Source organism: Thalia democratica, chromosome 6 (genome assembly GCF_965202585.1).
Source record: "Thalia democratica chromosome 6, ktThaDemo2.hap1.1, whole genome shotgun sequence".
Lineage (NCBI taxonomy): Eukaryota > Metazoa > Chordata > Thaliacea > Salpida > Salpidae > Thalia > Thalia democratica.
This window is the reverse complement of record NC_139170.1, coordinates 27,733,038-27,759,608: the sequence shown is the minus strand read 5'-3', so window position 1 is coordinate 27,759,608 and position 26,571 is coordinate 27,733,038. Positions and strand designations below refer to the sequence as shown.

Sequence of the window (26,571 nt, the reverse complement as noted above, 5' to 3'; positions counted from 1 at the left end):
TGATCAGAAATGTTTGCAGAAAAGCTGCTCTTATACTTTTAACTGGAATCCATGTAATTTTAAAAACTTCATGCAGTGTTGAATTCAATGTTTACCAAATGTAATTTTAGTCTTTATTCATGCTGGTATTAAAGAAGGTAAATAGTTACAAGTACATAGATAGTTATGTAAATTGGACTGAACACAGAGAGTTAAAAAATAAAATTACTTAAATCAATAGCTATTCTATATAAAACCAGATATTATTTAAATGAAAATGCTTTGTATTTTATCTTAAATTCAATTTTAATGGGTCATGTAAGGTATGGTTTGCTATGCTGGGGTACGGCCAATAAAGGTAAAATTAAGGATATTAACAGACTTATAAACACAGCAATAATATTCATCCATTTTAAATTGGAAAAAAATGTTAGCAAAATAGTAATAACAACAAAAATATTAGATATTGAAAAATATTAAAATATGATTTAAGAATTTTTATGCACAAATTCAAAATAGATATATTACTAGTTAATTTTAAGCCGTAGTATACTAAAATTAATAAAATACATAATCAACTAACAAAATTTTCAAAAAAAAATATTTTCCCCTGAGTAAATAGTCTTTATTGTCCTATCTTGGTTGTAAACTATGGAAAGAATTGCTAAGAAACTTCAAAGATCAGGTCTTGGAGTATTTCAATTTGGAATGAGAGACGATTTACTTAAAAGTCAATCAGAAAAACATCAAGTCTAATTTTTATACAACATCAGTTGAACTTATATGTTTGCAATTAGTATTTGTATTTTTCTTTTTTTGGGTTGGTCTTATAGACTGGGTGTAAGCAGAGCTGGATTGGTCCAAGTTCATTTTTATTTCTTTTTATAATATATTTTTTTCTGTCTCTTACGTTCAAAATATAATAGTGTGATTTCATCCTCAATTACAGTGTGCTTAAACAAGTAGGTATATTTTTATAATTTGTTTTACTAGATTTAGTATTATATCTGTTTCAAAAGATAGAAACTCTGAATTTAAGTGTATTAACTTCTTATGTTTTTTTTTTTAGTTATTTTTTTGTCAAATTTTATTTGTTATCAATTTTTAGTTTTATATTCATGTTAAGTTTCTTTAATTGACTTAGAATACTTTTCTTCAGAGTATATTAAAAATTTCAATTGAAGTTTAGCTGTTCAGTAGTAGGATTTTTTATTTTATGTAGTTTAAACAAATTCTAACAATTACTAATTTCATAATTATTCTAGTATAACTTTATAACTAGATTTAATAAATTAAAACTGAATTGTTACATATCAATAAAACAATTAAGAAAATATTCAATAATTTTAAACTTTCACTTACCTACAAGCACGTATACAAAAAACTAATAGACACTATTTAAAAACACATGGTGCTTTTAAACATTATAATTATACTAAATATTTTATTTAAAGTGACATTACCAACTTCTCCCTTCTTACTTGTTTTTGAAATATTTGATGCATTTTTGTGGTTGCTCTTGTAGAAAGGACAACAAGAAATATGTGAACGTAAATGATCATAAAAATCACAATCTAGCAATCTAGGGGAGTGTACGATGTGGAGAGCCCATGGTAGACTATGACTTCTAGTAATTGGTTAATAATGGCAGTAATGGGTTGAAAAAGAAAGCTTACCAATTTTAAACTTAGGCTTTATACTTAAATAGTTTTTAAACTAATATATAATTACTTTTAAAGTTTTCTTTTTTTCATCATTGTTTCCAAGTTAACTAAAAGTATTAATTACAAGCAAATGGTGTGCAGCTCGATGACTCGATGGACTCCACACCAATCCTTTGACCTTAGTTGTGAGCATTCACATTTTCTTTCTTTCTTGTTCCTTTCTTTCATGCAATACAGATTTATTTATAAATAAAAGTCGAGTGCTAATACATGATTTTTTTAAATCTATTTAAATAACTTATTATGTAGAAATTCTAATTTTTTATCAAGTTTATTTTAGATAGACTAGTTGCTATTCTCTTAACAATTGTTTTGAGAATCACATACTACTATTATCCATTTACTATGTTCACTCATTGTGATTTGGATAAAGTTGTTTATTGTACTGTAAACGAAAAATTACTACTTCGCCCATAAAAACATGTGTATTATAGAATTATGTTTGACATGTAACTTATTAAAGTCGTTAAATAATAAAAACTAAAACATACAAATATGAAACGAATAAATACTGGTAGTTTTAGACATCAATTGTTTTAACTTAAAAAAAAAAAATTTGTGAGTTTGAAAATTAAACAAAAGTAGTAAATACAAAGTTAAAAAATAGTAACGATGAGTTAAACTAAATTAATAAGTGCCAATAAAATTTTAAACACTGATTGCGATCTTTCGTTTAACTACAAGCTAGAACTCGAAGTAGTAAAGTATTATTTGTTTTCTGTCAAAACATTGACGTTTAAAATTTTAAAATTGAAGACCTAGTTAAATGATCACTTAAAAAAATAGTTTTAAACTTTTGTTAGAATATAACAGTTTTTACCTCGTTAGGACTTTTTTTAAATAAAATTGTTTCGTTTTAGATAACTGTTAACGTTATAAAGAATAATTTAGTATGTTTTCAGCATAAGTGATTTTTTTAAGATCTGATTAGTTGCAGCTAAAACAGCATGTTTCTATCAGCTAGAAGCAAGGCAATTACTCAAGCATTACTTTTAAATTTAAAACGAAATGCTTTTATTATTATTCAGAACCTTTTTTTAAATCAAGCAACTCTGGAGTCTAGACAGCTTAATTACAGCTTACCTAGAACTAAGTTTTTATAATATTTTAAGCATTTCTTAAAATACGAAATTCTAATAAACATATATGTCGTAAAAATTAAAAAATCTAAGTTGAGTTACAGTGTAGCAATACTAAAAATACAACAGCAAAAAGTAAACTATAAGTTTAAAATTATTTAAATTTTAATAATATATTTACTATTCTTCAGCAACATAACATTTTTATTTACTATATATATATATATATAAAATAAGGTTAATGTTTAAACTTAAACACTTTCAACTGAGCCCACTTGAAGGGCTTTTAAATTTATTTTATATATATATATATACATTAAAAAAAATTAAGGTGAAAGTAATACTAAAATAAGTAGCATATTTAAGATATAAAAACTTTAAAGTTTTTTTAAAGTTTCAAAAACCATTATAATTTTTATAAGTAGTTTTTTTTTACAACTTCAAAATAAAAAGTTTTGATTTTTTTTTAATTCTGTATAGAAAATGTACAAATTTTAATTTTCTTCTAAAAAAATCAAAGAAACTTAACAAAAAAATTTACTCCAAGTTTTCATTTGTATATTTTGTATTAGCAAATTTATGACAGTTAGCTTTAGTTATAACGGAATTACTATTTTTAATTCGACAACTTTATAACGATAGTTCAATCCTAGTTAGTGTGTTTATATACTTATTGTTACGTTTATTATTGTAAGAACAAAAAGAATTAGTTGTTATCGTACAAAGTTTGTCCAAAACAAGCATGTTAATTTACTTAATGAATATTTTGAGTAATAAAAACAAATTATATAGTAATCTTCCTTTATTGTACCACCATATATTTTTGTGTGTTAACGAATCAACACACTTCAACTGGGTTCTGTAAAAAATAGTTACTGTAATGTAAGAATAGAAGCATAGAATAAAGTAGGTGTATACATGTTTTCATTAGATAAAAAATAAAATAATTTCTACAGATTTTTACAGGTTAATAGTTAATAATAAGTAAAATGCTTAAAGTTAAATCCGAATGTTTTAAAATTATATAATTTTTGTAATTAAAAAGTCTAAACTAAGTAAAGTAAACTAAAATAAACAACAAAACAACAAATCATAATACAAACAAACCACTAACTTTAATGGAAAGAAATACTGATTCAAATTTATTTTACTGTTGTTAACGATAGAACAAAATACATCCAATAATTACGTCACAATATATATGAAGATTTAGACAGCTATTTAATTTATAGTATAATGAAACATATGTTGGTACAATAATGGAAGATTACTTTATAATTTGTTTTTATTTATACTCCAGTGAACTTGTTTCACTAGGATCTTTTGTTAGCCAACAATTTAATCTATATTTTGAACAGTTATTTTGAGTAATATTAATTTTAAAAGTAATAATGATAATAATAATTATTAGTTAGAAAAAATATAAAGGTAAACAATTAACAGTGCCGTAAAAAATTTACCAATTAAGTTTCAGCAGCTGTTTAATCTTGTTTAATATGATAAAATTTAACTAGATATTCTTTCCAAAAATTCCGGATTAAGTAAGTGGTTTCAATTTGACTTAATAATAGTACTTTAATTACATTAAAAAATATTTTGTAACTGAGATCTAGTACGGTATAAATTAAATGTTTAGTTGTTTAAAAACTTTGTACCGATATTGTTTAAAAATATACTTCATTTCTAATTTTTATGTTTGTCAAATTATAAAGAGGTAAAAAATATAAATACACTTTTTATTTTTAAGATTTATCCACGAAAATTACGAAGTATTTTGCTGAACTTAGACTATTAATTGTTTTATTTATGTTCTTTAAAATTAATGTTTTACTTAACTTATATATTTAAAAAACTTTTAAAATTCCTTCGTGTTATTTACACGTAAAAAACTGTACAATCAAATTATTGGCTAATCTTAACACATCCTTTATTTAAAATTTAGTAAAAATCAATTATTTTTTTAATACTCAACTTGAAGACTTATGCGGCTTTTAAATATTTTATTCCTCGTAAAAATGTTCAAAAATAAAAGTTAAGAAAAAACTATAAATAATAAAATAGTACTAAAAGAAGCTTTTTTCTAATTTAAATAAAACCAAAACTGCCTATGCCATTCGTAAATTAGTTGGAATTTAACAAGATTTTTTGAAATAGGAAATCCCCTAAGAAGAAGTATAAAAAAAAAACTTTAATGACTCATATTAGGGGATTAATACTATTGATAGTTTAGTGTGAAATCTGAAGAGCAAACAATAATATTTTTCTGTTATTTTTTTATTTTAAAAGTTTTAAAATTTACTCATACCTATGGTTAGTAGAACCTTATGTGGAGTAAGACCTTTTGGTCGTTGAGCTATATGAAATTTAGGTAATTACTTAGCATGATGTGTACCAAATTATTTTATTAAATACCAAAGCTGAAATTTATTATATTTTATATCTTTTTTGAACATAATTCTAGGTTAAAAAGCAATGTTTTATAAATACAAAAAAAAAACTAAACTTATTTTTTATAAACTAATACACCTTAACAATTAATTGCTTATATTTACAATATAAAGCAATTATATCAATACAACACTTTATAATGTTTAAAATATTGTAAAATAAAAGGATTAGGTATTCAAGTTTTATTAATTTGTAATGCATAAAACTTGATTATATTTTTGTTTTTATATAGATTGTCTAAATAAAGTATTTTTTAGACTAAACATCTTAGGCCTAAAACATGGACAATTAGTTTTCAATTATGGATGAAAAAGACATCAAATATAACATAAATTCAGTTTGATATTGTTGTGACATCACCAAAATTTATTTACTGAATCTGTTATACGTGTATCAATCATCTTTATAACATAAATGAAACTTGTTCTACTTTAGTGCTTCTTTCATGACTTATACTTCATTATTTTTATTAAAAAAAATTTTTATAATGATCTACAAAAATCAAAGATTCTCGAACAAACTTCTTTAATCTTTTAAGTCGCTTTGAATTTTCCAGAGAGTCGTTTTAAAAATTAACCTAAAACTTATTTAAACATGATACAAGCTTTTTTCTGGCTTGAATTTATCAAGAAAAAAGCTTGTATCTTGTTAAATTTTAGTAACAAAAAATAAACTAAAATAAAAAAGATCTTAGATCAAGAAATTTAAGTCAGTATTAGTTTTTGGTAATAGTAATTGATTATCTTTTATTGTAAAGGTTCGTAATGCGTACTTCAGAGGAAGTTTAATTTTACTTTATAAATGTTATCATTTTATTTAGCTTTATATTTTAGCTTAAGATATTTATTTGGAATGTAAATAAAGTATAACTATTTCAAATTATAAATACTATCTTACAGTTGTTGATCAGCATTTATTGTCGATAGTAATCAGAAGGTTGCAGGTTCGAAACGGATTATAACCTTTTTTATTTTTGATTGAATTTTAAGTAAATTTAATTTTATACAACTATTTATGTTGAGAATAAAAATAATTGCTAATAATAAAAAGCGCTAATCCAAGATTTCTTAATTCTGGCTAGCAGAATAATTCGTTTTGGACAAGTTTTAGTTTAATTTTTAAAACGACTCTCTGGAAAATTCAAAACGACTTAAAAGATTAAAGAAGTTTGTTCAAGAATCTTTGATCTTTGTAGATCATTATAAATTTTTTTTTTACAAAAATAATTAAGTATAAGTCATAAAAGAAGCACTAAAGTTGACCAAGTTTTGTTTATGTTGTCAAGATGATTGATACACATAGCTGTTATTATGATAAAGTAAAGATGTGTTGTTCTCTGACGATTGTCCAACATAAGTTTATTTAAACTTTACAGTGGTACATATTGATAGCTTGAAGGAAATAATATCTAAACCAAATATTCTAACATTTTTTTAATGCATTCAAACATATAAGGAAAGAAACATATGAATGGTCATAACTATGATCAATGCATTGATTTGGAGAAGACCTTTAGGTCATTAAGCCACAATTAATTTGTTGAAAATACAGTTTTAGCCACTTAAGTTTTTATATTAATAAGAATAAAATTTTGTAATTAATAATAATTATGATTTGTTTAAGAGTGTCAATTTATTTAGTGAATCTGATCTAACTTGATAAAACTAGATCAACTAAATCCCATTCAAAAAAAAAAATGTTCTAAGATTTTCAGAAGTCTTAAAACTATCCTGATTGTTTTTAATAAAAAAAACACTTAACAGGCCTAAGTAATCCTGAAATTTATAAAAAAATATCCTCATTTTCCTGAAATTTTCATAAATTTTAATCTAGCCTGAGTTGTCCTAAGTGTGTGGTAACCTTACTTAAAGAGTGGCTTCTCTAAATATTTTTTAGTGTTCATATATTTTTTAGTGTTCATATATTTTTTAGTGTTCATATATTTTTTTGTGTTCATATATTTTTTAGTTTAAAATCTTTCACAGTGCTTTAAATAGAAGTGTTTTTGAATACATCATTACAAGATTTTTGTTATATTTTCATACTAAGTATTTTAGTTTTATTTATTTATTTGTTTACAAGTAGTATATAAATGAAAATACTTTGTTATAAATTTTTATTTTAATATCTACAAGTACTGGTAATGTTTTTATTAATTATAAAAGTTTTGAAATAACAAACTAAATCAAAAAGTAATTTAGAGTTTTTTGTTTTTTAATGTAGATTTAACCTTGAAAACAACCAAGAAAATTAAAATTAGTTTTAGAATTCTGAAAAATTAAATAAATATAGTTGATGCCTGATAATTATGTCTCATACATTCTATGAAAGAATTTAGTAAGTAATTAGCCAATTTTAACACGCAAAGTCTTTAACTAGCTAGATTTAAGTAGAAAAGTCTTTTTTTGACTGTAACACTTTTGTAAATTTAAGCCATAACAAAAAACTTTCAGTATTAAAAATTTGTTATACAGTTTAAGTTAGCACCACTGTTTACTTACTGCTTAATTAATTTCATATTAGTAATTATTAGTATAAAAAAGCTATAGGTAGATTTAGTCAAGTTCCTTTAACTTAAAAAGCAGAACAGGGATTTGTGCTTGAAATTGGATCATGAGCTGTAGTTTTCTTATTGCTGACATACTCTATATCTATAATATATTTGTTACTATTATAAAAGTATTTAATATAAAATTTTAAGTAATTAAGGTTGTTAATGGTTTGATTTTTTTATTTTGATTAAATATATCAAACATAGTAAAGCATGATTAAGTTTTTATTAATCAGCAATTAAATTGAACTATTTTAACTTTTTAAAGAATTTAAAATAAAATTGTCTTATCTGTTAAAAAAATGAATAAAGAATATTTTTAAATGAAGATTATTTTCTTTATGCATATTGATCGTTTATTTGTACTTTAAAAAAGTAAATTTTTATACTTATTCGGATATCTACTAGCTTAAATTTTTTTTATTTAGTAATAGTTTTGTTTGAATTTAATTTTTTTAGTTGTAAATATGCTTAAACTTGTATGTAAAGGAAGATATTCAAAGAAATTGATATGTTGCTCAAGTTTAAGTTACAATATAAAAAAAGGTAAGTTGTTTATATGTTGAGCGAATTTTGGTACAATTTTTTGTTAACATCAAATTTTTGCATCAAGTATTTTTGAATTTTTATTATTACTGTACATATTTATAAACTTCAGGCTTATTTTTAACTTTTAATTATAACCGTTCAGACTATTCTGATTTGATTGAAATTTTATAAAAACTTATGCCAACTAAGATTAGTATTTTTTTTTGTTAAATATTGGATACTTAAAGATTTTTTTTACCTAGTTGGGAGTTTAAAAAAATATGTATAAAACTCAGGCAAACTATCTGTTACCTAATGAAATTTAATTTTAATAGATATTAAGTATCTAAGTCTTTTAAAATTCTATTAAAGTGTTTTTAGCATTTAAGTTGAAATAACTATCAAATCTGTTGCCTTACTGCTACCACTACTCAAACAAATTATTTATTGATCCTTTAGTTTTAGAAGCTTAAACTTTAAACTCAGGTCAGTTTTATCATTTAGATTATAGTGACCAGGACTAGTTTCTTTACTTCAAAGCATTATAGCCCTGTAAGTATTCAAGTATTTAAAATATATGTTATTAAATACTAGTTGTAAGTACAAGCTGTACAAAGAAAAAAAAAAAACACTATTTTGTTGTATACTTATACTCTTATAATTGAAGTAAAAGTTGTTTCAATTCTTAACTATAAAAAATTAAACTTAAAGTAGTAATAATATTATTACAAACATTTTTTACTAGTTCTTGGCATAAAAATATTGATTTAAAGTTATTCTATTTGTGTTCATTAATAAGATATAAACTTTTACATCTTAAATAGATAAATATTTATTTTCTATTATTTTGTAAGTACCCAAATTTAAAAAAAAAATAATATTTTGACTAAAAAATATATAAGTACTACTGTAACTAACGGTTGCCACACATTCAGTCTACTTGGGATAACTCAAGCCAGTTTAACTTTTTTTAAATAACTAGTAGTAAATAATTACTTAAATAATTATTAGTTACTAATTGAAATTGAAGAGAGTCTTTTGTATAGAACTGTCAATAAAAACTAACAGTTTTAAATGAGAGGCAAACAAATTATAGTCTATCTTATTTAAGTAGGTTTGAGCAAAGCATCGTTTGCCAAAAAAAAATTATAAAAAAATTATTAGAATAACTGATAAATTTGAAAAATTAATAAGTAGAAAACATTGTTAAATAACTAATAAGTCACTTTTACTAGTCAAGCTTAAAAATATATGCTTTGTTTTACAGCACATAAGTTTAATTATTACTTTTAAATAACAGATTATCTTTTCAAAATGGTAGAATTTTTCTAATTACCTATATTATTCAAACTCTGTAACTCTTGTTAAATTTTTTTTGAATTCAATTTAAATAAATAATAATAATTTCTTTAGATGATTCACTTAACAAACCGAACATTATCATTACAAGAAATGCATCCTTTGCAAGAGATTTGACCCTAGGAAAACTAAATATGGTAATGCTATTTATACTTTACTTGGTTAAAAATTTAAAGTTTTATTTTAAAATTTTCAGCGTTTTATAATCACAGATGTATAAAAGTGGTTCTATTACAAAAACAAGAACAGTTTTTCAATATAAAGTTTTATTTAATTAAATACTAATTTAATTTCATTATTTTCTAACACTTTTTATTCAGCAAATGAACACAAGTTTTTTTTTTATATACAAAGATTATGCAATTTTTTTCAAACTTTGTTATCAAATACAAAATTTTATTCCAAGTTTATTTGTTTGAAGATAATGATATTTTAGAATTATTTTTATAATTTCAAATTTTATTATAATCTAATTAAATTGAATTTTTAAACATGATAAACAGTCTATTTTATTTCCCCCTTACTTAGAACTTGCTGTCCCCTTATTTAAAACTTACTGCAAAAACTTTCAGTAGATATGAAATCAACTTTACCGTTTCTAATTAATTTGTTAAGTCCTTCAAACTTTGAGGAGCCTAACTAATAAACAAAAGCCATCCTGAAAGGTTTATTGGGAAATAATATTCTTTCTGTTGCTCTCAGTAAACTTTTAAAAATGAGAAATGTTGAGCTTCATAATTCTACTTAATAAAATGTACAGTACTTATGAAATTAATATTGTGTTAGTATTGTACGTAACAGCTAATAAGATATTTAAAAAAGCATTGACTGTATCCTGGACATAATTGAGTATTATATTATGTATATAACGGTTGTAAAGATTTATTTAAACATCAATTTTTTTAAATAGAAATGGGTTCATCCGTACCCTACATTAGAAACTGATGAAGATTTAAATGAACTACAACAACTATCTGATGCTGTTGGAAAATTTTTTGAAGAACAAGTAGATTCTAAAAAGCTTGATTTAGATGGAGTTATGGATCCTGATGTTATGCAAGTATGTTTAGAAAAATAAATTCTTACATTTAAAAACGAAAATATCTTTGTAACTTTTTCTCAAATAAATTTTTAAACAAGTAAAATTTTCATTTTTTTTCTTAAGTACATCTGTATTTAGTAAAAAAATAAAGTTTTAAGATAGCTAAAAGCTAAATGAAATTTTAGGATTTTTTTTTCAAGTATATTAAATATTGCTTAAACTTTACAGATTTGTTGTAAGAAACTTATACACTTTACATACTTTTAATTCTTATAATTTAGAAAAATCAATTAAAGTATATACATTGCCAAAATTATAGTTCAGTGAGTTTTTATAAATAATGAATTTAATGTTTTAAATATATTTTTTAACTTTGAAGAAAAAAAATAGTAAGATAAATTTTTGCAAGATAACAGTATCATTTAAATTTTATTAACATCTCTTACGTTTTTTAATTTAGAAATTTATAAATTTATTATGAAATTAAAACTTATAATTTGTTTTTGATGAAATATTATGTTATTATTATTTGGAAAAATTAACAATAGATTTTTAAAAACATATTAGCATTTTGTTTAAAGATAGCTTTTTGTTTATTTTTTATTCTCGTTAGTTATAAGAAAATTAAGTTAGAATTCTAAAAAAGTTTTTAGAAGTACCTTTTTTCAAACTTTACAATTCTTAAAAACTCTGAAATTTTTAAAAACGTGCAGGGTTTGAAAGATATGGGACTGTTTGGAATGCAAATACCAATAGAGTATGGGGGACTCGGCTTGAACAACTTACAATACACAAGAGTAATAGAAGAAGTATCAAGAGATGGAGCTATAACTGTCATGCTAGCTGCTCACCAGGCTATTGGTTTAAAGGTAAGTGATCAAAAAAAGATTAAGAAAGAAAATAAATCAATTAGAATAAACAAATAGTTTTGACATCTTATCTAAGTTTTAGAAAAGTAAAATTAGTTAACTTACAATTATCAACCCAACCATTTTAGTTTCCATTAATATAGTGTGAATCAATAGCAACCCTATATGGAATCATAATGAAAAAGACAAGATTACCAATAATACTTTTTTTCATCCTAAGTGTGTAATTTTTTTTTCATTTTTTTTTAAATTTAAAATAAAATATTTAGATCAAATTAATAGTAACAGATTGTTTATCAAAACTTTTAAGTATTAATTTTACAGAATAATTTTCTATTTGATGTTTTTTTCTTAGACTGTCTTAGACTAATAATAAATTGTTACTTTTTTACTATAAAGTTCTTATTTTTGAGATATTTTTTTTTGTATATAAATGAACTTAATTTCTAGAATTCTTAATAATTTTATCACAGTTTTATTTAAGCAATCTGTGGAATTCTTTCTTTACAGATAGATAAAGAAATAATGAAAAAAGTTCAACTCTTATTTTTTGTGTATACAAATCCATATTATAAAAGTTTTTTTTTATCGTCACCCTAAATTTTAATCCCTTTTGTGTTTTACACTACTCAGTTTAAAACATGTACAAAATAAAACTTTAAAGATATACCAAGATCGTTAGTTATGCTATTTAAAGAATTAAACAACTATTTGAAACTTTACAGGGTATTCTCATAGCAGGCAATGAGGAGCAGAAGCAAAAGTACCTTCCGAAGCTGGCTACCGGGGAACTTGTTGCCGCATTCGCTCTCACTGAACCTTCCAGTGGCAGTGATGCCGCTTCGATACAGTGAGACATGTTGTATTTAAACGAATTTAGTTCTTTTTTATTAAAACAGATATTATAAAATACTTAATCACTATTGTGATTAAAAGAATTTAAAATTTATAAACTATTACACTTTAAACATGTTTGTGCTGTTTTTAATTGTTTTAAATTTAGCTAAAAAGATCTAAACTTGTTCAGAAAAAAAGTAATCATTGAAAAAACTTGATAGTCAGGTGTAACTATTTTGCGCACAGAACTAAAGCTCGGTTAAGTGAAGATGGAAAACATTGGATTTTGAACGGTGGAAAAATCTGGATTACCAACGGAGGTTTCGCCGACATCATGACTGTGTTTGCGAAAACTCCAATAGTAGATGAAAATGGCAACGAAACTGAAAAAGTTGGTTATTATGACGTAATTTAGCTCTAATAGAAGTTTGGTTGTTTAAAAACTGTAAAGAGGTCTCTTCTTTATAAAAAGATAACAAATATATTTTTTGTTTTTGAAAAAAGTTTATTTGGCAAACTAAGTTTTGCTCAAACAGCTAGCCAGTGCTTAAACTTAAAAAGTGTGTGTTTAATTTAATATTTTTTTTTTTGATTATTTATGACAGGTTAAGTTGTATTTATATGATATTCTAAAAACTTTTGCCTATTATTAAACATTTATCTCGAAACGTTTTTTCGTGTACAAATTTTATAAAGATAACAGCATTTATTGTGGAAAGAAACTTTGGAGGTGTAACAAGCGGAAAACCAGAAGACAAGTTGGGCATCAGAGCATCTAACAGTAATACTTTTTATTATATATTTACATTAGTAATCCTAAAAGTATGTTTTAGACACAAATTATTTAGTATTCATATATATTTTTTAATTTTTAGTTTTGAAAAGGTCTTTTTATGTTATTTTGATAATAAATAAACAAAAATGTGCTTTAAATCTGAGGTATTATTATACATAATAGTGATCATAGGATAATTTATTTTATTAATTTCGTGATATTTCATAATTTTTTAACAGCTGTTGCCGTAAATTTTGAAGATACTGCAGTACCCGTTGAAAATGTTCTTGGTGAAGTTGGAAAAGGATTCAAGATTGCCATGCAAATATTAAACAGTGGCAGGTATTTCCTTCAATATTTAATTTCAGTTTAGTTGATTTTATCAACTGCTTTGATTTTTTATGCAATAGCGACTTTACTTCTTTGTTGTGATAAACGTTTTGATGTTTTAATAGTTTTGTTAGTTGAAAATGGTTTTTGATAAAATCAACAGTGTATTTTACAAACTTTAAGTTTCGATCAACAGTTTATTTGTATGAAATCAAGTATTTTTTCGATATTTTTCAATCAAATCTAGTCATTTTGATTATATTTTTTTACATTACTTGAACCATTAAATAGCACCAGCTTTTTTTTCATGTAATCACGTAATAATAAAGATTTTCAAATTAGATTCAGTATGGGCAGCAGTGTGGCAGGTCAACTGAAACGCATGGTCACCATAGTTTCCGATCACATACACTCACGTAAGCAGTTTGGAAAACCTTTAGCTGATTTCCAACTTATACAAAGCAAGGTATGTTAAGTTGTTACAATTGGTTATAACTATTTTTCGGTGTAGTTTTTTATAAGTTAATTTAATACTTTTATATTTCTGAGTATCTGCCGTTTTGATATAAATCAATATATGTTTTTATATAAAGCATACTTGTAAAGTTATATAAACTTTAACTAGAATAAGTATTTTTTTAAATACAAGAATTCAATTGATTTTTTTTTTGATATACTGATATTTTAAAATATTCAACTCACAAAGAGTAGTTTCATACGTCAACCTTAATTTTTTTGATTAATCTTTTGCTAGGTATTAAAATCTATCTCTCTTATTTTAAAAATAGTATGCCTTTTTGATACCTTAGAATATTTTATTTGTAAAATATTCATAAAAAGCTATTAAGTTTGGAACAATACTACATTATCTATTAAAATAATTTTAATTCTTTTCACTTGTTTATTAGTGTGAAATTAGTTTATTTTGAAATATAGATTTTCATTAGAGCTAAAAACAAACTTATCAATTTATTTTTAAGCATTTTAAAGTTAAAAGTTGTTTAAAAAAAAATTTAACTAAATAAAATACAAGTTGATTGTAACTCCAGTACAAATTTTTTTTTGGTAATAAGTTTTGTTTAATATTAAGACTAACAATTGTCGCAAACAAATTACTTTTTCAACAATTTTGATACAGATATTCAACATGTCATTGGACACATACGCTATGGAGAGTATGGCTTACCTGACAGCAGGCCATCTTGATAAACTCGATGAAAACGGAAATCCACCCGATTGCTCCATAGAGGCTGCTATGGTCAAGGTAGTTTGTTGTACATAGAAAAATAAACTATAACAAATTTACTCTTGTAGTTTTCAGTACAAATTTTTAAGATATTTTATAAATTTTAACTGAACATTTTCTGAAATTTTTTTTTAATGGTGTTTATATACGAATTTTTTTATGTAAAAAGTTTTAAAAATGTTATTGTATTTTTGAATATACATACAATTACCTTTATTTCCTGAAACTTTTAAATCGTTGCTTTTAAACAAATAATACAATTTAAATTAAAAAAACTAAAAAAACTGTTAGTTTTAGACTTTTAATTTTTTGTTGATTTTTCAAAAGAAATACTTAAGTTTTAATTTATGATTATCTGAAATTTGGAGTCCTTACTAGTATTAGATATGTTTCTTTGTATGTATAAGTTATAGTAAATGTAGCATTTTTATTTCGAAATGTAAACATGGCGTATTCTTTGAATGGGGACTTCAGGTGTCTATTTATTGCTATACAGCAATAGTTTATAACTTTTAATTATTTGAGTAAAAAAAGCTTAGCAAGTGTTTAACAAATTAAAACTAGGCGTATTAAAACAAGCAAACTTTCTTTAAATTTCAACCATATGTAAAAGAAACAAAGTAAATTAACTTGCTTTAACTTAATTATTTTTATTTGTATATACTTTAATCAATTTTAAATTCAGATAAAAACATCAACATAGAGCTAGTTCTACCTTAGTTGAAATCAAAATTTAATTTTGGTAGTTCTCTATATGTGCAAAGTTTCAATATCAGTGCTCAGATTAACAGTTCATTATCGAAGCTTGAGACTTTCTGTCTTGTACAGTTAATGTCAGTAAAATTGAGGCTTTTAGAAGCTAGAGCAGCTATTTTATATATTCACGAGTTCTGCAACAAAATCAGTCCATAGAGTTGATATTTCATATATAACTATTCAAAATTTAAGTTTATATTTAAGCATTTGCTATTAAAGATCCTAGCGAAACAAGTTCACTTGAACATATATTTTTTTTACAGAGCTCTGTTGAAGTGTGTTAACCCGTTAACTGTAAGTGTTAGTGTAATTAAGAAAGTTTACTGTTTAACTTGTTGTTATTATTTCAGATATACTCGTCCGAATCAGCATGGCAGCATGTGAGCGAGTGCTTGCAAATACTCGGGGGTTTGGGCTACATGAAGGAATACCCGTACGAAAGAATGCTGAGAGACTGCAGAATTTTGTTGATTTTCGAGGTACTGTGTTTTTAATATTTTTGATGTGTGTTTTTGTTTTCAAAACAAGCTCATATGGATTCTAGTATTTTTTTTATTAATGTTGCAGGGTACAAACGAAATATTGAGAATGTTTGTTGCTTTGTCGAGTTTACAGTACGCGGGAGCTCATTTACAAGGCAGACTTCGGTGAGTTTGAATAAATTCAACTTTAAACTGACACAAGGGTTTTAGTATTTATTTAGCTTAAATATATTTTTTGTCTTAGCAAAGTTTTTTTCTACTTACTAGTTTATTACTGATGATGTGTTAGTAAACTTAGAATATTTCAATGTAATTTGCTAAAAGTTTTTTGATAAGATATTTTAAATATAATTTCTAAATGTTTAATAAATCCAATTAAGTTCTTAACGCATTTAAATACTTGAAACGTCTTTGGTTTATTCTTATTTATAAGCTAGATTTTATAGCTGTAACTGATTTTTTAATTTACTGATGTAATTTAGTGTTTAGCTACTTATAAAAGTTTTTTGCAGACATTAGATTATATTAAAGCAGGATAGGTTGCCTTTTACTTTAGGAACGTGCCAGATTTGCTAAAAGGTTTTTTTTTTGGGCCACATTATTTTTAAACATTTTAGTTTAAACATAAAATAAGAATTATATAACTGCGTGTAATAAAATAAATTTAAAATAAGCCGCAATTTACTCACAAGAAAATAAATGTACTTGTAAAATTTTATTTAAAAAAAAGTGTACATAACATACAGCTTATTTTACATAAGTTGTATCTAAGCTTAAAAGTGCTTCTCGGCACAAAGTACTTGCTTGGCAGCATTTGACCAGCAGTTTGCCAACCCCTGGCTTAAAGTGTCCACTGTATTTGTGCAATCATGTAAAGTTTTTTGGACACGCATACTTATTTTTAATTTTCTAAATAAAACAAACTAAAAAAGCTAACTTATGTTATTAAACAAAGCATTCTGCGTTTAACTAATTCCAACGTTTCAAGATTGCTGAAGCGCGGATCAATACGAGAGCGTTGCTCGTCCTTAATGGACTTTGTCAGGGACGAAATAGGCCGCCCGAGGCTCGGTTTCCTCTCAGTTCAGAACCCTGCATTCCTGTTCGAGGGGCACGAAGGCAGTCAGCATTCTGCTAAGAACTGGCTGAGCCCCCAGCTTGCGCGCGAAGCAACAAATCTGGAAAACATAACTCACATGTACCGCACAAGAGTGTACCAAGTGTTGAAAAAATACGGAAAAGTTAGTTGAATCGTACAGCTGATTGTGTTTATTAGTTTTTGAACTATTAGTGTTTAAATAAAAATTCAAACTGAAGTTTTGAATAGTTTCTGAAAGACTAGTTGTTGTCTTTTGATTTTTAGAAATAAAACGATGACGAGTGATGTTATAAAATGGTATTTCTAAATTCATATCTATTTTCATAACTAATTTTTTTCTTTGAGGGTATAGGGGGGTAAACAGCTTTTTTTTTTTGAAATTTAATTTTTACTTAGCCACAAAATTCTTTTTACAAATTTCAAAAATTAAAAATAATTTTTAAGATATAGCCGGTCAAAGTCAAAGGCAACAATAGGTTCCTTATGGGAGGCGAAAACTAAAACGGCAAACATAGACTATTTCACTAAAACTTTATCTTCTCCTACGTTTTTCAAGATAACTACCTCAAACTTTCAGGAAATGTTCCTTGGTATATTTAGAAAACTCTGTCAAAAAGAATTTTTGAAAAAAGAAAGAAACAGTTTTTTTTTTTGTTTTTTGTTATAAAATTTTTATTTTTTAATTTTTTTTTTAATTTTGTTCCGAAAGATTTTCTAGATATTGCAAGAAACATATCCTAAAAGTTTGAGGTAGTTATCTCAAAAAACGTAGAAGATATATTTTTAGTGATTTCTAGTTATTTGCCGTTTTAGTTTGAGCCATAGGTGTTTAACCCCCCTATGCCCTTAAATGTAAAAACTATCAGTTTGCTTATAAATAAAGCAATTTATTTGTACATAAAATTTTTCTTTAATGATTTTTTTCATTTTGAGATACTAAAAATGGTATTAAGCTTTTTTAAAGCATTCAGAAGGCCTATGAAATCTTATTTTTTTATATTGATTTACAAGAAAACTTGATTAACTAACACTGTATATAGCTAATTATTTTCATTTCAAAAAAGCAAACTTTATTCAAAAAAAAGTAATCTTTGTTGAAAAAAGTGTCACAATCAACTAATATTTAAATTTTGTGTAAGACGAAGATTAATACCAGCTTTAATCAGTAGTTTCCTAACATAATCCTTGAAACATATGAACAGTAAATAAGTAAGGAAAAAGTCATATGCACACCTGATTATAAAGAGTTACATTAAAAATGTTGTTTATAATAATGGTAACTTAAATAAGTTAAATAAAGTTTCCAACTTATTTAAAGTAGTAAAAATAATTTCAGACAAAAAGGTTGTTATAAAAAAGTCAAGCCTTCTAGCAGATATAATTTATTAAAAAAAATTCTCTTTGTGATTGCTGGATTTTATTTTGAAATATTAGTTAGAGCACTGTTTGAGAATTTTAAAATTCTCAGCGTTTATACAAGTTTTATATGGTAAGAGCTAAAATTAGATAAAAAAGCCATTTATTTATAAAAAGTTATTTATTTAAACGAAAATAAGATGTAAAATTGTATCTAACATGTTTATTTGGGAACGAGTCAGAAAAGCACGGCGTCACTTTAGCACGCAAAGACTCTTTAGCAAAGAGTGACACATTAGCACAGAGTGACAATTTAGCACAAAGTGACAATAATAAAGGTGAAATAAATTTTGCAGCCAGAAAAACTTTATTTGAGGGCAACGTTTAATTCACAAAACAACAGAGTGTTGGGCAAACACCAAGAGCACTTTCTTAAGATATGTTTATCATTTATCAATGTGGTGGCTTCCTTCAATGCTTGATGTAAAAATTGAGGCCGGTTGCTCAAGACACACAAAAATGCAAGCTTTGAAAACTTTGAAAACGAACTGTGCAACATGAAAACTAGAAAGTTGCAAGATTTAAATGTGTTACAAGTTTAATCACTTTAACTAAAACTTCGTATTTGAATTGTACTACTAGTTATTTTGTAGTATACCTCAACTTAAAATAAAATAAAAGTCAATTTAGAAACTTTTTTTAGTAATTTTACTATAATATTTTAACGAAGATGTTTGATATTTTAACGTTTTTAATGTAAGACTTCTTTTTTATAAACTTGGAAAAACCTGAAATTTTAACAATTTTTACAATTTCAGTAGTACTATTTCGATTTGAAACAAAAAATCTATCATATAAATAAAATATTTCTGTTATCATAATTTTTTTTTTATTAAAAAACATATTTAAGTTAACTTTACAGTATCTTTTGAATGTTTTTATACTATTTAACATAGTTTCTTACTTTTAACTTAACTTTAAACTAAAAATATACCCAAAAATGTGTACTTTTAAAAACCTGGAAAAATTTTGAAAAAACGAGTGGCAACCCTGTAAAGTTTCACTCCGTGCTAAGGTGTCATTATGTGCTAAATTGTCACCCTAGGGTAAAGTGATGTCGTGCTAAATTTCACTCAGTGCTATAGTGTCACACCGTGCTAAAGTGACGCTGTGATTTTCTGACACATACCTATTTATTTTTACAATAAAATATTTATAGTAAATATATCTAAAAGATCAATTTTTTTACTTATTCTATTCATATTTTTAATGCTTTTCTTATATACGTTAATCTTTCACAGAAGAGCTGTTCATATATTTGTGAGCTTTGAAACAAAATCATTGAATTTTTTTTTTCTCACAAAAACTATTGTTTTTATTTTGTTGTTTAGATCTCTATAACTTAATGCTTAATTAAGTTATATCTGATGTTTATATAAATTTTTATAAACAAAAGTTTAAAATATGAGCTAGCTAGCAATAACAAATTATGAAACTTAGTTAGACTCTTTGAAACTCTTTAAGAAAGTTCAAGAAGAACAGTTGGAATTGCAAGTTTTGGCTGACGTGGCAATCAAAATATACGCCATGACTGCCTCCCTGTCGAGATGCAACAAGTCTTTGTTGCTGAGTTTGAGAAATTGTGACTACGAACGCTTCATGTGCAAGTCCTTTATATCAAAAACTTACCGCGAATGCTACACACTGCTCGACCGACTCACGCGTAAGTTTTTCCTTCAAATTGGTAAATGGGTGGAGTTTTACGTATTCTTACCTCGAAGTATAAAAAAATTTGGTTAAGCTTCAGCCTTTACTGTTATAAAATTTTGAAATTAATATTACTGTTTACAACAAGTTGTAAATATTATTATAAATGTTAATATAATATGTTTTGGTTTTAAGAAAACAAATAGAGAGATCTCAACTGCTGGAGGAGAAGTAATATATTTATTCTTTCAAAAATTTATTTTACAAACTAAGTTTCGGTCAAAGACCTCTTCAGTGCTTAAATAAATCTTATTCAAATAGTTTCTATTTGAATAAGATTTATTTAAGCACTGAAGAGGTCTTTGACCGAAACTTAGTTTGTAAAATAAATTTTTGAAAGAATAAATATATTATAAATGTTAAGTAAGAACTTATTGAGAAAAACATCATTATTTTTTAAATATAATTAATAAAAGACTTCAGGTAAAACATGGCTGTCACTTTGTAAATGCAACATTTTTTATTTTAAAAACTTACGGTGTGTATTCTTACTTATCATAAATAAATTTAAAAACTATGTTAAGCTCAATCTAGTCTCAGAGAGCTAGATAAATATCAATTTATTTAACAATATGTCACATAGGTCAACACATAGAAGTTTTGATGAGCTTTTTTTCTGGCGAAAAAATGTTAACTTTGTAACATATTGTTGAATAGGTTTATATAACTAACACTATCTACATTATGCATTTTGTTAAGGTTATTAATTACGTGAGATGAATAATGGAACTTTTTTTAAAACATAAGCTATGATGTAATGTAGTAATAAAATAAACCATTTGGTATTGTGTTTAATTTCAAAAAAAAAATATTTAAAAAGATTTATAATTTTTCAGCTCAATACCGTGAAGACAATTCTAAAGTTCAAAAGCGTCTTAGTAAATATTTAGTACAAGAACAAAAATATCCATTTGCCCATCCTTTAGATTTAAATGAAGAGAGAACTAGTTAATTTATAACAATTTAGTTTTACTATTAAACTTTGTTCTATAAGTTTTTTGTTTTTTTTATTTTAATTTACTTTCAAACATAAGTATTGCTAAATCTTACAATTTTTTTTTACTTTTTTAAGTGTTTTTTTTATCCAGTAAAAAAAATTACTATTTTAAATGTATGCACGAAATACTACTTTTTATTTATAAAATTTGTTACATTAGTTCGTATAGTTATTAAAAAAAATTTGTCATTAAATGATTTGCAATTTAAGAAAACGTATTAACTTTTTTACGTATTTTTAAAGAGTTTTTAAAATAAACATTTTAACTTTTTAAGGTATCCACATCTCAACAATTTACCTTTTATGTTTTATTATTTAAATAAGTATCGAAGTTTTATAATGACAATTTCATTTCTAATGAACTATTACAATGTATGATGATTGATTACTAAGAAACAATATAATTAGTTTTTTCATCTTATTAAACTATCAGACCAGAAATCATTTTTTATTTTTAAGTAGTGCACACTTTAATACTGTCTACGTTACTTCTCGTTGTTTGAATATTACTGAAACTTGGTCAAAATATGAAACATATGGACAAAATCTAAGAACATGCTGTTGTTTTTTAAAACTGTGGAACACTTTTAATGCAGTTACATTTATAGTAATGAAAATGATACAAATTCTTTAACAAAATATGTGTTAAAAATAATTTACCTTTTTTCCTACTTCGATTGAAAGGTAAGTTGGTAAGCTGCCATTTTGCAGAAAAGGATCGGACAGCTTGTCATTAGTTAATTAATACTAGTTATAGTAAATTACAATGTAAAAAATGGCTTAATTTTAAAAACAAAATATTTACACTAGGTCATTAGACCTTTTTTTTTTTGAACGCTTTTTTTGTCGCATCGCTCATTCCGCTGACTTCTTTCCAACTGCAGTCGCTTGTGTCGCACTGCAGGCAAGAGTTGGTTGCACCTTTGTCACTTCTGCCTCCGCTGACGAATACCTTGTCCATAAACGCACAAACACAAAAGTGCTTTCTTTATCATTTTATTTAGTAAAATAATTTTTAGCGGTTAAGGATTTGAAATACACAGTTCAAGTTTCAGCTAAACTTAAGCGAAAAAAGTTTACAGTTTTTGCAACTAATGTTAGCGATAAAGATGCAAAACTGAACGATTACACCTTTCCAGCCCTAGGATGTCTAGTATACTTATCTATTTTAAACTGTATATAAAAACATCTATACAGAAACTGCAGAATAATAAATTGGTAGGAAATTTTTTTTTGTAAAACTATCCTAACATCAGTCTACTTTAACTAGTATAAGGTTGTAAACCATTCAAGAAAAAAACTAGCTTAAGTAAATAAAAATTTGTCTTAATGACTAAAAATTAACCTCAGTCAGCTTGAGATGTAAAACTCTATTAATCGGCCTGTGTCATTTAATTCTACCTTAAATTTCCATATACGTATAATGTTTTAAAATATTGATTAAAATAATATTTAACAATTTTTTACTCTAAACATAATTCACAGTTTTTGTGTAAAAGTCAATAAAAAATAAGCAATTGAAAAGCGGAAAAATTTCAAAGTTCAAAACAAACATGCAGAACTGAGAGAAATCATGTTTGTTTTTTGTCTTTTATACAAAAATCTAAGATAGCATTCATTTAAAACATTTTTTTATTAAAGCAAACAACAAATAAAATTGATTTCGGCTAACGCTTTTCAACTACCTTTGTTAGCAATTAATTTTAAGATTAAACTGTGAGTAAATAAATAGTTAGAGGTTACATCAGAAAAAAACAATCAATTAACACTTATTAGCATAATTGAGAAAAATTAATTAGACATTCACAATTCATAAATACAAATTTAAAATAGTTGATCAGTAATTTAATTAAGATAAACAACAATAACAAAACAACCAATAAAATAAGCGACAAAATTCGAATAAAAATAAATAAAGTTTTTTTTTTTTTTATAACAACTTATAAATATAAGAATTATAAATGTATTTTTGCTTACATAAATTAGGTTTGAACAATTATATTTTTTGTCTTTATAAAATAGGTACAAGTTTCTAAAATTTTGTTGGAAATAAGTATAACAAAAATTTGAAGAAATATCAAAATAATAAAATATATAAATCTATAAATAACTTTGCTACAGCAGTAATTTGTTATACTAATTTTAACTAAGTACAGTTTTTAAAATCTTATCACAGCATAACTGCAAAGCAAAAGTTTTAAATAAAAAATTAATAAATATAGTTGTGAACTTTAACAGAACCTCAAAATATTTTAAATCAGGGCAATTTAAGACTGGTTTTCTAGATCCTGTGTGTAACCCCTGGAATAAAAAAGAGAAACTTGATCGAAAGTTTAGATTGTTTACTGTAAACATTATCAAAACATGAAAATTATACTAGTAGACTTTCTTGTTCTTTCTTACTAACTTTTAGAATATTAAGTTTAGAAACTGATTACTAAAATTTTAGCAATAGATGAGAAGCACTAAGAAGATCATAGATGAATTGAAAATATTGAAATCAACTGTTACTATTCTTACATTAAAAATTTAATATGATTTCATAACTAATTTTTAATTGTTGGTCCTATATAAAAATAGAAAACCTAGGCTATTTTGCACAAGTTTATTGATAATAAAGTACTTGTATATTTAAACAAGTCAAGATGACAAGTTGTTTTTGAAGAAAAATCTGCAACTTGCCTTTAAAAATTTTTTAATGCTATGTTTTTATTAGTGAATTAAATAAATTTTATAATATTAGAACTAAGTTGTATTATGTAAGTTTTCATTTATGATAGAAATCATCTTAAAAGTAGGCTTTTTTAAACTTTGTACCCGCACAAGTTTTAGCGCGATAATTATTTTGATTATTTTTTTTTTAATCTGTAGCTCTAATTCTTGTGGTTTACTATCATTTCTAACTCGCTATCATTTCTAACCCGATCTTTTTTAACCCGATCACTTCTAACCCAATCATTTCTAACCCGATCACTTCTAACCCGATCACTTCTAACCCGATCATTTCTAACCCGATCACTTCTAACCCGATCACTTCTAACCCGATCATTTCTAAACCGATCATTTCTAACCCGATCATTTCTAACCCGATCACTTCTAACCCGATCACTTCTAACTCGATCACTTCTAACCCGATCACTTCTAACCCGATCATTTCTAACCCGATCACTTCTAACCCGATCATTTCTAACCCGATCACTTCTAACCTGATCACTTCTAACCCGATCACTTCTAACCCGATCACTTCTAACCCGATCATTTCTAACCCAATTTAACCCAATCATTTCTAACCCGATCATTTCTAACCCGATCATATCTAACCCGATCATTTCTAACCCGATCATATCTAACCCGATCTTTTCTAGCCCGATCTAAACCGACAACTACTAACCCGATCTGTATTATTATATTTGTTTATTATTGTTTTAAAATATCGATTTGTTTTAAAAACAAATTAATCTAAACAAAGTTTTTTTTTAAGAAATTTTGTTAGTTTTTTTCAAACTAAAACTTAATGTTCAGGTAGCTTTTGTTAATATTTAGTTTCTGATATTCATTGCTATTGGAAGTTTGTTATCCTACGCTAGACCCAGGCATCAAAGTCTGGGCCACTTAAACTGAATGACACTTAACAAAGAGACGCAAATTTATATACGTTAAAATCATAAACTATAGTCTTATCTAGTATTTATAGATTAACAGCCAAATAATTTAACACTTAAGGATAATACTAATCGACTAACTTATGATTTGAAGAAGAAGGTTTTTAATAAATTTGGTTTTGACTCCATAATAAGCAAGTTTAACATCAATTATTTCATCGATCAGTAAGTTCCAATAAAACCAAAAACAGTTGCACACAATTAATAATAAAAACTTCTTTAAAAAAATTTTTTGATATCTCTAAAAATTTATTGTTTTACAGGTTTCCAAAAACTCAAGAGCTTATGATTATTCAGCGATAATTAGATATGAAATATGAGTATAAGTTACTTGATTAATTTATATTTTTTTTAATTTATAATAAAATAATAAAATTTGTTTGTATTGTGAAACTCTAACATGGATTTCTAGAAAATTAGAGGTGCAAAAATTGTTTTTAGAAATTTAGAGGTGCAAAAAAACACCGAGAAAAAAGTCAATAGACTTCAAGCTGGCTTTACTGTATTTAATAAAAAGTAAATATGTTGCTTGTAATAATCGTCTGAAAAAATACTTGATTAAAGTAAACAAAAAACTTGATGTAGTTTTTATAAACTTCTACTCCTAGTTATACTTAATTTAACTATAATTAATTTATTACTCTGTTTCAAAATGTTTTTGAATACTTATTTCGTTTATACTTACGTTATTTCAACTGTTCATAATAAAGTAAATTTTAAAGAAATTATTGTTTACTAAAGTACTAATTTAAGTCGTAATTAAAACACATTGTATATTATATAGATTTAAGTGAAGGTTTTAAAGAAGATTACCTTGGAAAAATTTAATTAACCTCGGACTTGTTATACAAATAAACATGTCTGTTTAATTGTTAGTGACTTTTTTTTTGCTCTAGGGCTAAGTAGGAATTTATTAATGATGTGAAATCAAGACGGTCAATCGACGTAACATACTTTTGCAGTTTGTTATACGAAATTACTTTTTTAATATCTAGGTTATACCTAAAAATCATGATTTTTCACTTAATATAACAAAAGTATTTAATTTCTACTAGTGTTTGTCTGAACTCCATTATTTTAATAGGCCTATGCAAGTTGTATAACAATTTGTAATAGTTATTAAAATGAAACTTAAAAATAACCTATTATAAAGCGCTAATACATTAGTCAGAAATAATACAACATTTACAACAGACTTACATTGTAGTTTTTAGACCGTAATATAACGATTTTTGTATCTGAATTTTACAATTTTAAAGGTTTGCTTTTTAAAATTTGCTTATTATAAAATCATTATAGTCACGGGAACTATTATAAGATCCATCTTAAATATAGTTGTAACTGCTTACTTTAAAGTTCTACAAAGAATAGTTTAAAATATTGTAAAGTAAACGATTAAGTGAATTGTATATTATTAACAAAAAAAGTCTGTTAAAGTAGATTGAAAGAACGAAAGTATATGAAATAATGAAAAAAAATGAAATTATGTGTAGGGAGAAATATAAAAAACAAGGTTATAAAAATAAATTAAACTTATGTTTAGTTAATATTAAAGTTAAGGTTTAAATTAACAATGTTTTTTACGTAACACATTAAAATCATAATGTTTAAAAAAAATAACTGAAAAAAAATACTTTAATAATTTTATAAAGAATAGTTAGTTTTTAAAGAAATCTAGATTAAAA

General features: G+C 24.9%; 1 protein-coding gene across 2 annotated transcripts; it reads left to right on the top strand.

The window, feature by feature from the left end:
- The first annotated feature begins 5,014 nt into the window (after positions 1-5,014).
- Positions 5,015-21,341, top strand: LOC145839488 (complex I assembly factor ACAD9, mitochondrial-like). 2 transcript variants are annotated; one of them, XM_082947070.1, is made up of 15 exons: positions 5,015-5,150; positions 9,723-9,805; positions 10,579-10,728; positions 11,424-11,579; positions 12,305-12,429; positions 12,663-12,807; positions 13,113-13,197; positions 13,431-13,533; positions 13,864-13,987; positions 14,660-14,785; positions 15,874-16,002; positions 16,091-16,170; positions 16,994-17,246; positions 19,985-20,183; positions 21,064-21,341. In XM_082947070.1, exons 2-15 carry the CDS (start codon positions 9,803-9,805, stop codon positions 21,177-21,179), a joined length of 1,794 nt encoding a protein of 597 aa, XP_082803196.1. In that variant the 5' UTR covers positions 5,015-5,150; positions 9,723-9,802; the 3' UTR covers positions 21,180-21,341. The 2 variants fall into 2 exon arrangements, with proteins under 2 accessions (XP_082803196.1, XP_082803194.1); XM_082947068.1 differs by lacking the exon at positions 5,015-5,150 and adding an exon at positions 8,245-8,327.
- Positions 21,342-26,571: the final 5,230 nt, after the last annotated feature.